The following is a 15,887-nucleotide window of genomic DNA, read 5'->3' as shown; positions in this document are numbered from 1 at the left end:
TGACAAAGTTGGCATTGTACCAAGCTATAATGTGGGATTAAACAGGTATGTTAAATAAAGATTGCAGTTGATATAACTGGACTACTGGTACCAAATGCTATATATCAACGTACTGGCATTTTTCAATGACATCAATGATAAATACTGAATTTTTTGGAGTATAAGAAACACCTTAGTTTTTAAAAGTATCTGCTTACCAGGTATTCATTTGGCTAGCGTCCTTAGTCTGGTCAGCTACAGCACATTATTTTATTCCCTGGCTAGGGCTTTAAAAAAACTTTATTCAGAGAGAATAGCAATGAAACAGCTTGCAAGCCAGTAAGAGCCGGGAACATCATTAGCATCTGGAAAGAACATTCAAAGCAAGTAGAGCAATGGAAAAAACCCTCCAAAGACTTAGGGCTTGGAAAATATTCTTCGCAGAAGGTAACAATGAAAGAGTTTGCAAGCTGTTAAGAGCTGGGAATATCATTAGCACCTGGTTAGGGCAGGAAAGAAACTTATTGGGAGCAAATTAGAGCAATGAAAAAAACCTTGCAAAGACTTAGGGCTTGGAATACATTCTTTGCAAAGAGAAGCAATGAAAGAGCCTCAAGATAAGAGCTAGGAAGATCGTTAGTAGCTAGTTGGGGGGGCCCCTTCATTCAGAGTATAAGACGCACCCAAATTATCAGCCTCTTTTAGGGAGGAAAAAGGTGTGTCTTATACTCCAAAAAAATACAGTATACCAAATTATTTTTGCAGATGAGAGGACAAAGAAATTTGAAGCAAAGAAATGGCAACATAAAGAATTCTGCCTGTGCCAGCCTCTTCCAACCTTTTGTCCTTTTTGGTCTAGTTTTTATAATGGTCAATGATATGGGGGAAATTTGGGAACTGCAATGAAAATTCTTCTGAAACATGCCGTACATAGTCCTTCATTGAACCTGGTTCACAACTATGTAGGGCTAATTGTGATGGAGTCTCAGAAACATACATTTCTAGCTTCTTTGAAATGAACCTAATGGAGTGAGTACATGTGCTCTGCCATTAAATTCTGTTAAGGTTGAATTGTATATTCAACCTTATATATTTAAATAACCTGTATATTTATTTGCAATTTGGAGTAATTTTGCAATCAGGCACTAACTTAGATTTAATAATTCTACTGTACCATTGCTCAGTTTTCCTTTTAGGGTAATTTTAATGCTTATATGATGGCAATATAAGAACTAATTCTGGAAAAAAATGATTTACAGAAGTACTGTACATTGTAAAGAGATTTAGTAGCCAAACGAAGATTAGGAATATATCTGTTACTCTTATGCAACCTTCATTAGACTGTTTTAGGGCAAAAGGTCTGGGCATCAAACAATCAACATTAACCTTTAATAGAATTGTTTTAAAAAGCATCAAACTAATTTCTATTTACAATCCATGGCATTTCCTAACCAAATTAATAAAGCTGAAGTTTAAGAATTCACCAATATTTATGGAATACTATATCTGTATATTTTGAGTCTTGATGCCTCTGTTTGAAATAGTCAATTCTCCTTGAATTTCTTCTTTAATTTTATATGCAATATTTTCCTTAGGTTGTTTGCCTCTTTAAAAAAAAAATCTTCCTACTTTAGTCACAGACTTTCACCTGTCGGTCCACTCACTTTCTTGCTTCCTTCTTTTCTACTATTGATATGTCCAATCAGCAATATGCTGAAAAATGACATTTTCTCATTTTAGAGATAGTGACTGGAGTAGATTGTACTACAATACAAATCACAATATTTATATACAGTTTGAATGGCTTTTCTCTCTAGAAGCTTTTCATAAAGTTGGCATCATAAACATATTATTAACCATTGTTACTGTTCATGCTGGCTTAGTGCTCAGAATGGACTATTTGGCAATGATGATTTGCTGACTTGAAAACAGAAAGTGAACAGACTTTTTCTGACGGCTGCTGGGTGTAGAATTAGTGATGTCATAATGTCACTGTAGTGGGTGGGACCAAATCATCCAGGTTTGCAAATATGGAAGAGAAAAGGGCTTATGCAGAGAGGCTTAAGGTAGTCATTGACTCCTTGGCTTCCTCCAAATGTAAAAAAAAACCCCTCCAATTCTGGGGCTTGGGGGTTCTAAAGAGGCAAATGGGAGCCTTAAGCCATGACATATCTATTTAGTATTTTCTCCCCCATTTTCCGCATATAACCAATAAAGGAATACAGTGTTCCCTCGCTTTTCGCGGGGGATACGTTCCGAGAGTGCCCGCGAAAGTTGAATTTCCGCGAAGTAGAGATGCGGAAGTAAATACACTATTTTTGGCTATGAACAGTATCACAAGCCTTCCCTTAACACTTTAAATCCCTAAATTGCAATTTTCCATTCCCTTAGCAGCCATTCAGATTATTACTCACCATGTTTATTTATTAAAGTTTATTAAAAAAAATATTTATTAAAGGCAGACGAAAGTTTGGCAATGACATATGACGTCATCTGGTGTGAAAAACCGTGGTATAGGGAAAAAACCCGCAAAGTATTTTTTAATTAATATTTTTGAAAAACCGTGGTATAGACGTTCCGCGAAGGTCGAACCCGCGAAAATTGAGGGAACACTGTAGTCTGGAGCTGTGCCATGATGAACCAGCTCTCCTTACAGCCCTGAAGCCATGAAGTTTGTTGCGGGATGCTGTTGACCATGTGTCTGGATATTGTTGACCATGTGTCTGAATGTGCTGTTGACCACGTGTCTGAAGTTTGTTGCAGGATGCTGTTGACCATGTGTCTGAATCAAAGATGTGGTGTGATGATGGCTTTTTAAGAATACTTTCCAGATACCATGTCCCCCCCAAAAAGACCTATCCTGAAAATAAGCCCTAGTGTATTTTCGGCATGTGCATCCAATATAAACCCTACCCCCAAATAAGCCCTTCCCCACTTCCTCACCTTGTCCTCCACCCCCACCTGCCTCACCTCATCCTCCACCCACCCCTGGCTTGCAGCCTCTGCGAGGCGAGGCAGTTGTTGGGGTATGGATGGCCTGGCTGCAGGGGCCCTGAGGTAAATGTTGTGCAGCTCATGAGGTAACTCCACTCCCACCCCCACTTCGCAGCGGTGGCACTCAAAACAAATAAGAGATCCGCGGAAAGGAGCCCTAGTGCTTATTTTGGTAACCAAAAGAAAATAAAGACTGGGTCTTGTTTTCAGGGAAACATGGTAGGGTGCTTGGTTATGTTTCAAAACCAGCCCTGTGTATTATCAGGAAATAGACTCACACGATCCACACTTATCAAGTAGTTATGCCGGTGAGAAGGCTATAAAGCAATAAAAATGAAACATGAGTTGTGAAAAATGCTTCATAGCAGCAGCACATTTGATGGATTATAGAGTCCTAGATTGGAACCAGAAAAGTCTTAGTTTATATTACATTTGATGGAAAAGTGTTCCTTCATTTGGGACAATCTTGAAGATAATGATATCTTTATAGAGTCATTTAGAAATGGAGCAGTAAATAAACTTCATAAATAAATGAATGAATGAATGAATGAATAAATAAATAAATAAATAAATAAATAAATGTGTGTTTAACTGAAAAAAAAGTGATTCGTGCTGGAGTTAAATGAAACGACTTCTTACCATAGGGCAATGTTTCTCAAATATTGGGGTGGGGACCCCTGGGGGAGGCACAGAGCGATACCAGGGGGGCGTATGACCCTGTAGACTGCTTTTTTTTGCCGCAGGTAGTAGAGGTTTTTTGTGTCAAACAATAGCACACGGCACAGAGTAGGAGATATGCAGATAATAAATCCTTAAGAGACACCATGGAAAAATATTTAACAGGGATGAAAAGAAAGGAGAGAGACGGAGATAATGAGACAAACGTAAGTCTCCCAAAAGCTAAGCTGAAGAAATATGACGAAGGGTATGTAGCACTTGGTTTCACTGTGACTATGGTGGGAGACGAGGAAAGACCGGTATATTTACTGTGTCTAAAAATGTTGGCAGCGGACAGCATGAAGCCAAATAAATTAAAGTGTCACTTAAATACATTGCACTCCAATCACCCTGATAGGCCGCTTGAGTTTTTTCAGTGAAAACGTGCTGAATATTGCAAACAATCGTCCCAGCGGAGAGTTGGGGGGGGCGCGCAAAATGTTTACTTCTTCCTAGCGGGGACATAACAGCAAATAATTGAGAAACACTGCCATAAGGTTATAGTATCATCAGGGCTTTCCTGAACAAATCATTTCACCACAATTGGCCGCTATAGTAAAGAAGGTGTCCCTGAGTTATTTTGCTTTCTCTTTCCTTCCCATGTCTTTTTATTTCTATGATGTCTCCTTTGTATTTCCATGGTTGCATGAGCTGTTTTGGGAACTCTTGAGATATAAATGCTCTAAATAAATACTTTAAGTTTAATATATTAAGTAAAGTCATCTTAGGTGGAAAGAGTTTACTAAATTTAGTTTGATGGCACTGTTTACTTAATTAATTAAAGGCTTCATAACTTGGAATGTGCAAAATGTTTGCAACCATTTCAAGATGACTTTGTGAAACATCACATTTCAAGCACGAGGTTGCTTTTTGTTTGAAAAATATTAATTTTGCACTCAAAATGGGATATGTCACAATTTTACACTTCAAATAGCTCAAAATAAAATGTTTCACATATTCCTAATTTTAATTCTTGCATTTTGCTCTCATTTTTAAAAGAGCTTTGAAATAAAAGTAATTCCATCTTGTAATGAAAATAGTTGCACAGAATTTTATCACCCAAAATATATTATGGTGATCATATCTTAAATATCAAACTATTTGGGGAAGTTGATATGCCCCTTAGCTACTACGATTTATGTATGGCTTACTTGGATTGTGAGATTAATTTTTTATGATAATGGTTTTAATCCGTTTTTTAATATTGGATATGTACATTGTATATTGTATTGTGAGCCGCCCCGAGTCTTTGGAGAGGGGCGACATACAAATCTAATAAATAATAATAATAATAATAATAATAATAATAATAATAATAATTATTATTATTATTATTATTATTATTATTATTATTATTATTATTATTATTATTATTATTATGTCAGTACAACACAGCAAACGAGATCACTATGCTGGATTTTGTATTTCATCACCAGTCAGGCACTTCCTAAGCACCCAGGACTGCGTGATGTAGCGGCGAATTATGTTTGCCGATCCCAGTAAAACGGCCTTTTGCAATTGACAGATGGAGATTTTGTCAATGGCTATTATTATTATTATTATTATTTACAAAGTTTTGTATTTAAAACAAGTAAACTATAACAGAAACCATGAAGAATTTAAAATTTTTCAGCTTTCATTAAGAGTTATGTGTATATATGTTCAAACTTTTAATAAATTTCTATAAAAAGACTACTTTCTTTCAATAAAGTTTCTGGGTTTTTGAACAGGACAGCAAGTCTATTAAGATTTCTGATTTAACATTAAGGTTTGAGATTGCTGAAAAAAAAGAAAAAAAGTCTAGAAAATTTGTCTCAAAAAGTCTCCTTAAAATAAAACAGAAAATAGAAATTTCCATTCACTTCTATAGAATTTCAATAGAAACATATCATGTCCATTTTAATTTGTGCATATAATGTAATGAAAGTTTTCTAATCATCTGTTATTTATTTGCCGACGTAAATGATTTGCACTTAAAAAAAAAAAATTCTACTCTTGTTCCTCCCGTTAATATTCTCTCCTGTTTCATAGCAATGCAAGACTGGAATGTACTACACCGTTAGACGCCACGGGGGATATGGGCCGCCATGATATTCTGGAAAAAGAGGGACATGAAAACCTGAGCCATGACTTCATCAACGGTACGACCAGTGGTAATGTGGACGCTGCCCGGAGGCTGGCAAAGCGCCTCTATCATCTGGATAGATTCAAACGATCTGATGTGGCAAAGCATTTGGGGAAAAAGTACGTTCCGATTTTCTGCCTTGAACCTTTTAGAAATGTTATGGATACGTTTGAGTTTCATTTCTTCATAATCTGATCTCTGCTTTTTCTTTTTCTTTTGAAGCAATGAGTTTAGTAAGCTTGTAGCTGAAGAATACCTCAAGTTCTTTGATTTCACGGATATGTCTTTGGATTACTCTCTCAGGTAAAAAGCCATTTTCCCCATGTATTTTCGTGTATATTTCTTATCCAAGGAAAATGATGTGCTTAAGTTAATGCTATACTATGGATAAACCAGTGCTAAACGTGTGCCAACATTTACTTCATTTGCATAATTTAACTAGAATATAATTAGATTCACTTTAAATCGGAGAGGGGCGGCATACAAATCTAATAAATTATTATTATTATTATTATTATTATTATTATGTTATGAACTGTTGTATCTTGTTGTGAGCCGCCCCGAGTCTGCGGAGAGGGGCAGCATACAAATCTAAGTAATAAATAAAAATAATAAATAAATATATTATTATTATTATTATTATTATTATTATTATTATTATTATTTTAAGTGCTTGGGATACACACATACATACATATACATAATATGTATACCTATATTCATACCTTTCCAGATAATTTTTTTTTAAAAAAAATTCATTTTATTTATTTATTTCAGTATTTCCTACCATGGCAACTTTAATTAAGTTGTGTTGGCTTCAACTCCCAGAATTCCCAAGCAATTCTGGAAGTTGACCTCCACATATCTTAAAGTTTCTAATGTTGGGGAACACTGATTTATTCATTTATCAAATATGTACTATATAGCCACTTAGCTCAGGAGTGTTAAACTCAAGGCCCGGGGCCCAGATCTGGCCTGTGAGGTACTTAGATTTGGCCTGTGGGGCTGCCCTGAAAACAGTGAAGGATTGGCCCTCAGTGCCACTGCCAGTGAAAAGGGAGCTTGGGAAGGCTGGTTGCAGGAGGCCGTCGCAGCCAAAAACAGACATTGGGAACCTGTTTTCTCTGGCAGCGTCCTCAGGCCACCACAGTTGCTGCTGATATGAGTGACGTTGAGCTGGCCACGCCCACTCCGGCCCTCTGTGATCAAACACAACCCTAATGTGGCCCTCAATGAAATCGAGTTTGACACCCCTGACTAGCTCAATAGATGGCTCTGAGTGGCTTTCAAACATTTGAAAACAGCAAAACATTACCACAATTTAAAACAATAAAAAAGTATACAAAACTATAAAATTTATAGCCATGGTGAGAAGTATTTGGAATAATTTCTGGTAAAAACTCAACGTACTGAGCTAATTTAGATTTCTCTGTAGAGTACTAGTTTTATTGCCTAACCAATAACGATCCATGTCACGGTCCCATCCACAGAACTGTATTTTGGGAGACATCAGAGGAAATTGTTCTTATTAATCTTTCCTGTGAAGGATTCTATGGACAATTCAGTGCATGTATCCCATTAAAAGCATGAAACCAAGTGGTCTATTTTATTTTATTTTATTTAGTTTTATTTGATTCAAAATGAATTTTAGACTGGAAAGAGATACATTTCTTTTTCTCCGCCATCCATTTTTCTAACTGCTTGCAACTGTCCAGGCAGAAAATATTTCTCATCTCCTGTTACTAGATCATTCCAACTGGAGATTCCAAAAATTATGAGACCTTCAAAATACAATGCACCTGTTTTACCACAAAGCTCTATTTTGTCTTGTTACATCCAGAGAGAAATGAATGTGATATGGGCTTTGGAAAGTAGCCATCACAGTTGAATTGGAGTGGGGATTTAAGCAGATGTGGTCCTGCCTCCGCATGTGCCTGTTTTAAAATAGCCACAAATTAGATGGACCTTCTGTGCAATTTGTTTGTAGTTGGTGGGTTTGGGGGGGGGGGGTAGAGAGGGCTGGAAATGCACAGCACAACTTCATCAAAAGAAACTTGCTTATTTATTTTAAATGGTTTTGTAAAAAAAGAAAAGTTTATTGTGCAGTTGTATGAGGCAGTGGAAGGAGAAAGAACAAGAAGTAACAGCAGGGCTGTGAAAGAGATATAAGGAACGTAGAAGAGAAAGCTGAAAAATGATGACAGCTGCATCATTTTTTAATAAAAAACCCCCCACGACTGCTGTAGGTTGATAGACTTGAAGGCATGTTTTTTGCAGGATGCACACTCTGTGCTGGAAGACGCATTTAAAGTAAACCCAGCGCCACAGAGATTTCATGTAATCACGTTTAAGAAAATAACTAATCCTATCTCTCCCTTTCCTTCTTGTTTTCCCACATTTCCTTAGTCCCAGGAATTATAGCCAAGGTTGCTGTATGTTTGCTATACCTACAGATATTTCTAGCAAGTATTTGCTAGTATAAACTGGGATCTGTTTTATAGGTAGGCAGTAGATTTTTAACAGTCTTAAAATATACACCTCAGCTTTCTTTTCAAGTAAGATTAGTAGCTAAGTAGTAGTAGTGACTAAGCAGTAATAATAATAATAACAACAACAACAACAATAATAATATCCTTTTTATTTGTAGCATTCTTATAGAAATTAGTATAGCATGACTGTTCCCCGCTCCCTCCCAAGTTAGACCAGCACAGGTGCTGAGGTGTTCTGTACGGTCTTTGATACTTAAGGCAACTGTGTTTGTGTTGATGGCTTACGAACTTAATTGGTTCCGGGAGGAGGTTCGTAAGGCGAAAAGTTTGTAAGGCAAAACAATGTTCTCCGTACTGAAGGAGCGGGTCCAGCAGTCACATGGGTTGCTCATGTCCAATCCGGTGGAACTGAGCCTAGTGTTAAAAAAGCTTGCCGGATCCGCCCCTTCCCCAGAATTCGCTCAGTTCGCATATCCTGCGGTTGTATTGTGATAGCTCGTTCAACATTCTAACACCTTCCCTTCGATCTTTTCCTTCAAAAGTAGTAAGAATTGTTTATCCTTATTTATTTACTTGCACTAATAGCGCCAGCCGTTTGTGGCTCGGCTTTTTTCCTTGGGAGAAGTTGCGGTTTCGTTTTCCCCCGGCTGTTTTGCCGTTTACGATCCCCGCTGCCGCTTGTGGATTCTTTTAATCCTTTGGCCTGGAGGTCTTGGTGCAAGTATTGATTCATTGATTCATTATTGTATAAAACGTTAAAGGGCTTAAGAAATACCTCCTGCGGAGTGAGACGCTTGTTCTAGTCTCCTGGACTTAGTCGATCGCTTCCCCTTTAAGAATTTTATTACGGAGCGATTTTTCGGCGCGAAGGCCTTCGCGCCCTTTTTAAATTTAGGTCTCTCGTGTTGGCCTCCTGCCAGCCGCGTAGGCCTCAGTCCACCGCGTGGATCCCGGAGTGGGCTTTGGGACGCTCAGGCTTAATTCTCCACCGGCTAAGCCTCCAACCAGAGTGCCTTGGTTACTTTAATTAAAGTTTAGGGAGGCTGGCCACGCTGTATTTGGGGGCACGAACTCTGGGTTTGCCCAGATTGTCCTCAAGTCTCAGCAGCTCCGAGGCCTTGGAGCAGGATCCATTCCTCTTGGGAAGGCTTTGAAATTCTTCTCCCTAATTATTCAGTTATTTGGCTCAGCCTGGTCTTCTGTTAATTGTCAGACTATGGCTACTTTTCCCAAGAGAGGCACAACTAAAGGTCCCAGAGAGGCCAGGCCTACAGGCGATGAGATTATCAGTATCCCCCAGGCCTCGACCTCCTCTTCTTCAGGGGCCCGCCCCTCGACCAAGGTCACCAGGGCTGAGAAGAGAAGGGACCTAGCCCTACAAAGAATCCATGACAAATCAGCAAAGCGTTTGAAAGTACAGGCCCAAGTACTCAGTAGTCAAGACCCCCCAGAGGCTTCTAGTCTGCCTCCTTCTGGGGTCCCTGTGTTATCTCTGGATGGCCAAACCTAGACAGACCCCAACCTAACCTATGGGGAATAGGTCCAGAGGAACCAGATCTTATTGAAGATTCCCCCCAGCCAGGATCCTCCCAGGCCCTCAGGGATTCTTCTGCCATTCCTGCTGATATTTCTAGTTTACCTCCTGAATTCCAATCTATTTTTTCTGTGTTGTCCAAGGCCATTGATGCTAAATTCTCTACCATCAATGAGCTTCCCTTACCTCCTCCACCTCCTCGTCCCTCCCGCCCCTTGGGTTCTTCCCCAGCGGTTAGAGCTCCTATTCAGGATGATTCAGATTCCTCTCAGGACGAATATGAGGATATGGAGGAGGATGAGGATCCCTTTCAAGGCCTCTCAGATGATGAGGAATCCCAAATAAAGGTTCCTTCTCCAATTACTATTTTTCCTTCTCAATTGTTTAAATCTCTCCTCCTCAAAGCTAGAATTTCTACGGGATTGGCGGCCCAGGAGAAACAGGCCTCCACATCCACTGATCCCCCGGAGGAGAATTTACCTTACTTCACAGAGGAACAGGAGGATAACGAGGTAATTCCTATGCCTAAATTGTTTAAAGATGCCTTACTTAAGCAGTGGGATTTCCCAGCCTCTGGGCTTAATCCCTCAACCAAGGACAGGAAATTGTACAAACTTTCCTCTTCCTATGAGGAGCTCCTATCCTTTCCTAAACCGGATGAACCTGTCAAGATCCTTCACTCGGCGGCTGCTGTGCCAGGCGAAGCAGAGGAAGTCCTCCGCCCAGAGGACAAGCGGATTGAACAAATGCTCAAAAGAGGATTCACCGCAGATTCCTGGGCCATTAAAAGTTCTGCAGCGGCTTCCTTTTTCTCCAGAGCTATGCTTCTCTGGCTTCGCCAACTTCAACAGCATATTCCTCCCGATGACTTGAGAGGTCAACAAGACTTCAACAAGGTCTTTGCAGCTGCTCAGTACGTGGCTGATGCCACTTTACAATCTACTAGATTTTCTGCTAAGTCTATTGCAGCTTCTACAACGGCAAGAAGACTCCTATGGATTCGCCCTTGGCAAGCGGGAGTACGCCAGAAGTGGCAGTTATCCCTGGGACCCTTAAAGCGCGACCTTCTTTTCGGTGATCTTCTGGATCCACTCCTCACGGAAACCACGGACAAGAAGAAAGTTTTGGGTCCAACCACCAAAAAGGCTACCAAAACGCAGTCCTTTCGTCGCCCAGGGCGTCAGCAAGATCAAGCGGCTTCCTATCAGAGATCTCCAGGTCAGTATTCCCCCCGTTTTCGTTCCCAAGGTAGGAACTCCAGGGGCAGAGGGTTTCGCTTCCAAAGGGGAGCGTCCTCTAACAGGGCTTCAAAGAAACCTAGATGGTAATTTTTCCTCAATTCCCATAGGTGGTCGCCTAGCCCATTTCGCCTCTAATTGGCGTCTCACCTCCAAGGACCCCTGGGTCATTGACACTGTTCAAACAGGCCTTCTTTTAGAATTTATTTCTCCCCCCCCGAAACGTTTTATTTCCTGCCCTTCTCCCAGGTCCTCCTCAGATTGTAACCGTATGGAGGAGGCCATTTCCCACTTATTGTCCATCAGAGCCATCCAACCGGTTCCTTCCGGTCAGAAGGGTCTAGGTTTTTACTGCATCCTATTTATGGTTCCAAAATCCTCCGGAGGTTGGAGAGCTATTTTGGATTTAAAGAAGCTGAACCTATTCATCAAATATAGGAAGTTTAAGATGCACTCCTTATCATCTATTTTGGCCGCCATCCACACGGGAGATTTCATGGTCTCTTTAGACCTCACGGAGGCTTACCTCCACATTCCTATAGCCAAATGCCACAGAAAATTTTTGCGTTTCTCCTTTCAAGGCAGGCATTTCCAGTATAGGGCGATGCCATTTGGCCTTTCCTCGGCCCCTCGGGTTTTTACAAAGCTCTTGGGGTCCCTGGCGGCCTATATCCGGGCGTCTCCCATTCACATTTTATGTTATCTTGATGATATTTTGATTCATGGGAACTCCCTAGAGAAAGTGAAAACAGACCTTTCTGTCACCATGTCAGTCCTTCAGGACCATGGATTTTCCATCAACTTTGATAAAAGTCATCTCCAACCTTCCACATCCATTTTACACCTGGGATCCATTATTAATTCAGAATCCTCCCAGGTCTTTCTCTCTCCCGAGAGAAAATTCAGTATAGGGGAGTTAATTTCTTGCATTTTATCTAAACCTTCAGTATCCATAGTATCCCTGTCTTCCCTTTTGGGGAAGATGGTGTCATGCATAGGCATCATTCCCTGGGCTCGCCTTCATGCTAGGGAACTACAGTGGCTCCTATTACCCTTTCAGAGATCGGGGCACAGCAACTCAAATCGTCGCATTGTCATCCCACCAATTGTTCGCAGATCCTTCAAGTGGTGGAAGTCTCCGGCCATGGACAAAGGATCCCCGTTCAGGTGCCCGGATCAATTTGTCATCACCACAGATGCCAGTCTATCGGGATGGGGCGCCCACGCCAAAGGGATGATAGCCCAGGGCACGTGGTCCCCGGAGGAAGCTTCCAAGCCAATCAATTGGCTAGAGTTAAGAGCCGTTTCCCTGGCTCTGAAGCATTTCTCTCCTCGCATTCCCAACCGGCACGTTCTCATTCTCACCGACAACATTGCCACAAAAAGCCATATCTGCAGACAGGGGGGCACGAGATCCAAAGCCCTCATGAGGGAGGCCCTCAAGTTAGGCCTTTGGGCGGAAAAACATCTTCGGTCGCTCCTAGCCGACCACATCTCGAGGAGCCTCAACGTCCAGGCGGATTGGCTATCTCGAGCAATGATAGACCCAGGAGAGTGGAACCTCCATCAAGACCTGTTCCATCAAATCAGCCTCAGATTCGGCCTACCAGTCCTGGATCTCTTCGCGACCAATGCGAACGCCCAACTCCCTCGCTTCTTTTCCAGATTTCCATCCCCGGGAGCAGAAGCAATCAATGCCCTCCGGAGCCCATGGCCTCCAGGCCTACTCTACGCATTCCCTCCAATTCCAATTCTCCCGGATGTGATTCACAAGGTCCTCACCGAGAGGGCCCGAGTAATCTTAATCGCCCCTCATTGGCCCCGCCGGCCCTGGTTCGCGGATCTCCAACAGTTGTCCGTCCAGGACCCTTGGCGACTCCCCGTTTCGGGGGATATGCTGCGGCAGGGGGCCTCATTCCATCCAGACCCGGAGTGGTTCCACCTCACCGCCTGGCTGTTATCAGGAGAGACTTAGAACTGCGTGGTCACGACCCCGATACAGTGGAGGTCATTTTAAAGGCCAGAAGGGGTTCGACCAATCGAATCTACGACCACACGTGGTCCGAGTTTCACCAGTGGTGTCTACAGGAAGGCCTTTCTCCCCTGTGCATTCCCATACACAGAATCATTTCCTTCCTTATGCAAGGTTTCCATAAAGGACTTTCCACCAGCACCCTCCGGCATCATCTGGCGGCCATTTCCTCTGTCCTAGGGGGCCCCCGCAGACAGCCTCTCCGATCCTTCCCAGAAGTTCAGGAATTCCTCAAGGGCATAGCCAACCTTAGACCTTCCAAGGTCCACAGGTATCCATCCTGGGATTTGCCACGGGTTCTCCACTCCCTCACGCAGGCACCATACGAACCCCTAAAATCGGCGTCCCTCAGATACCTATCCTTTAAAGTAGCATTTCTGGTGGCTATTACCTCTGCCCGACGCATTTCGGAGCTGGCTGCCCTCTCAATCAGGCAGGACCTTTGTCAATTTCATCAGGACAAGGTAGTCTTGCGACTGGACCCCACCTTCTTACCCAAGGTCAGTTCCATGTTCCACAGAACTCAGGATATTGTCCTACCTTCCTTCTGCCTCCAACGAGACCATCCCTTGGCAATTAGATGGCACACCCTGGATCTCATTAGAGCGCTGAGAATCTATATCCAACGCACAGGACCCTTTCGGAGGTCAGAAGCACTTTTTATAGCCTATCACCCCAGAGTCATGGGTGCCAAAGTGTCTTCAACAGTAATAGGCCGTTGGATCAGAGGGACTATATCTAAGGCCTATGAGTCGGCCTCCCTCTCAGTTCCAAGGAACATCACAGCGCATTCCACCAGGAGCGCAGCCACTTCGGCCGCTTGGGCGACTCAAGCCCCGTTGGAGGAGGTCTGCAAAGCAGCCACTTGGGCCTCGCCAAATTCCTTCATCAGGCACTACAAGATTGATTCATACGCTTCAGCGGACGCTGCCTTCGGCAGAAGGGTACTCCAATCCGTTATCTCACACGATAGCAATCTAATCCCACCCTAGGGACCATCTATTGGGTATGTCCCATGTGACTGCTGGACCCGCTCCTTCAGTACGGAGAATAGGCATTGATTGCTTACCTGAACGCCTCTTCTCGTACGGTGAGCGGGTACAGCAGTCACTTCCCGCCCTTGTATGTGTCTTCTTTACTTTCCTATAACCTTCTTCCTCTAACAATGAGAGTTGAACACTACAGAGCTTCACAGCTGAGCCTAGTCTATGGATTCGCGAATTCTGGGGAAGGGGCGGATCCGGCAAGCTTTTTTAACACTAGGCTCAGTTCCACCGGATTGGACATGAGCAACCCATGTGACTGCTGTACCCGCTCACCGTACGAGAAGAGGCGTTCAGGTAAGCAATCAACGCCTATTTCCCATAGGAAATAATGTAAAACCGATTAATGCGTGCAAGCAAAAAAACAACAACGCAAAAACAGTGCTCTTCTGGGCGCCGCCGCCCAGCTATCACCTTTTGAAACAGCTGGGTGCTTTTCGGCGTTCTCCCGAACCTGAACCCGGAAGTTCAGCAAAAGGTCAGGTTCGGGAGGCCGCCAAGAAGCGGTGCCGCCCGGCTGTCACCTTTGCAGAAGAGTCGTGGAGCTGTCGACCGGTCGGGGGGCTCAAACGGAGGTGGGAAATCCCAATAGGGAATTCCAGGGGCGGAGCATTGACGTCACGAAGACGTCCTTCCTGGAGTCCACATTTTGGCCGGCCAGGAAGGACCTCTCCATGACATCAAAGCTCCGCCCCTGGAATTCCCTATTGGGATTCCCCACCTCCGTTTGAGCTTTCTGACCGGCTGACAGCTCCACGGCTTTTCTGCAAAGGTGACAGCCAGGCGGTGTTGCTTCTCGGCGGCTTCCTGAACCCGAACTCCAAACCCGAACTTTTGCTGAACTTCCGGGTTCGACGTTCGCGGTGGCGGGTTCCTAAGGCGAAAAAAGTTTGAAAGAAGAGGCAAAAAAAATTCCGAACCCTGGGTTTGTATCTCGAAAAGTTCATATCACGAAGGGTTCGTATCATGTGGTACTACTGTACAATACAATGGTTTTTAATGTTACATATACACAGTGATAACTGCAACAATGCACACGTGGGATACATACTTCATTCAAGCTATCTTTAATTCTGAAAAAGTTATCTTTAATTTATAACCTGAGTATAGGAATATTTGACATTTTCCCCCTTTAAATTTCTTTTTAGGACATTTTTTAAAGCCTTTTCCCTCATCGGAGAAACTCAGGAAAGAGAGAGAGTTCTAATTCATTTCTCCGGCAGATACCACCAATGCAACCCCAGTGCTATTTCCACACAAGGTAACCAACCTTTCACAGTTTTAAGATACATTTGTCTTACTTTTACTCAGGCAGACTTCCTAAGGGCTATTTTAATATTGTAATCACACTAGACCGCTCCAGAAACACACGACAAACCATCCCCAACCTAAGACGCCTATGAACATAAACTAGCTGAGTGAAAATGCAGTCCAGTCAGTTATAAAATATTTATGGCCGTCATTTGTTTTTATACACAGAATTTGTTGCTGAACCACTAGAATTCTTTTTAGGTATTTACATAAAGAACATCTTTCACTCAGGCTATCATTTATTACCCGATTAAGGAGGCAAGCGTGATGGGTGGGAATCATTAGCATGATCTGCTTGTGAGGTTTTTCTCCTTGTATAGCTTTGACTCTATTCTGTCGGGCTCTCTGGTAGAATCCTCCCAAAAATTCACAGGTACAAATTTCAGACACACACACGTTTGAAAATTCAAAACAATGTTCTTTAT

At 42.5% G+C, this 15,887-nt stretch overlaps 1 protein-coding gene across 3 annotated transcripts in view; it reads left to right on the top strand.

Moving 5' to 3' along the window:
* PSD3 (pleckstrin and Sec7 domain containing 3) overlaps nt 1–15,887 on the top strand; it is a 248,184-nt gene that overhangs the window by 89,609 nt on the left and 142,688 nt on the right. For all 3 annotated transcript variants that reach the window (XM_070742360.1, XM_070742361.1, XM_070742362.1), the window contains 3 exons: nt 5,722–5,934; nt 6,038–6,118; nt 15,300–15,412. In XM_070742360.1, the coding sequence (XP_070598461.1) occupies nt 5,722–5,934; nt 6,038–6,118; nt 15,300–15,412 (407 nt within the window). The remainder of the gene's footprint in view (nt 1–5,721; nt 5,935–6,037; nt 6,119–15,299; nt 15,413–15,887) is intronic.

Source organism: Erythrolamprus reginae, chromosome 2 (genome assembly GCF_031021105.1).
Source record: "Erythrolamprus reginae isolate rEryReg1 chromosome 2, rEryReg1.hap1, whole genome shotgun sequence".
In the NCBI taxonomy this organism is placed as follows: domain Eukaryota; kingdom Metazoa; phylum Chordata; class Lepidosauria; order Squamata; family Dipsadidae; genus Erythrolamprus; species Erythrolamprus reginae.
This window is presented reverse-complemented; position numbering and strand designations above follow the sequence as displayed.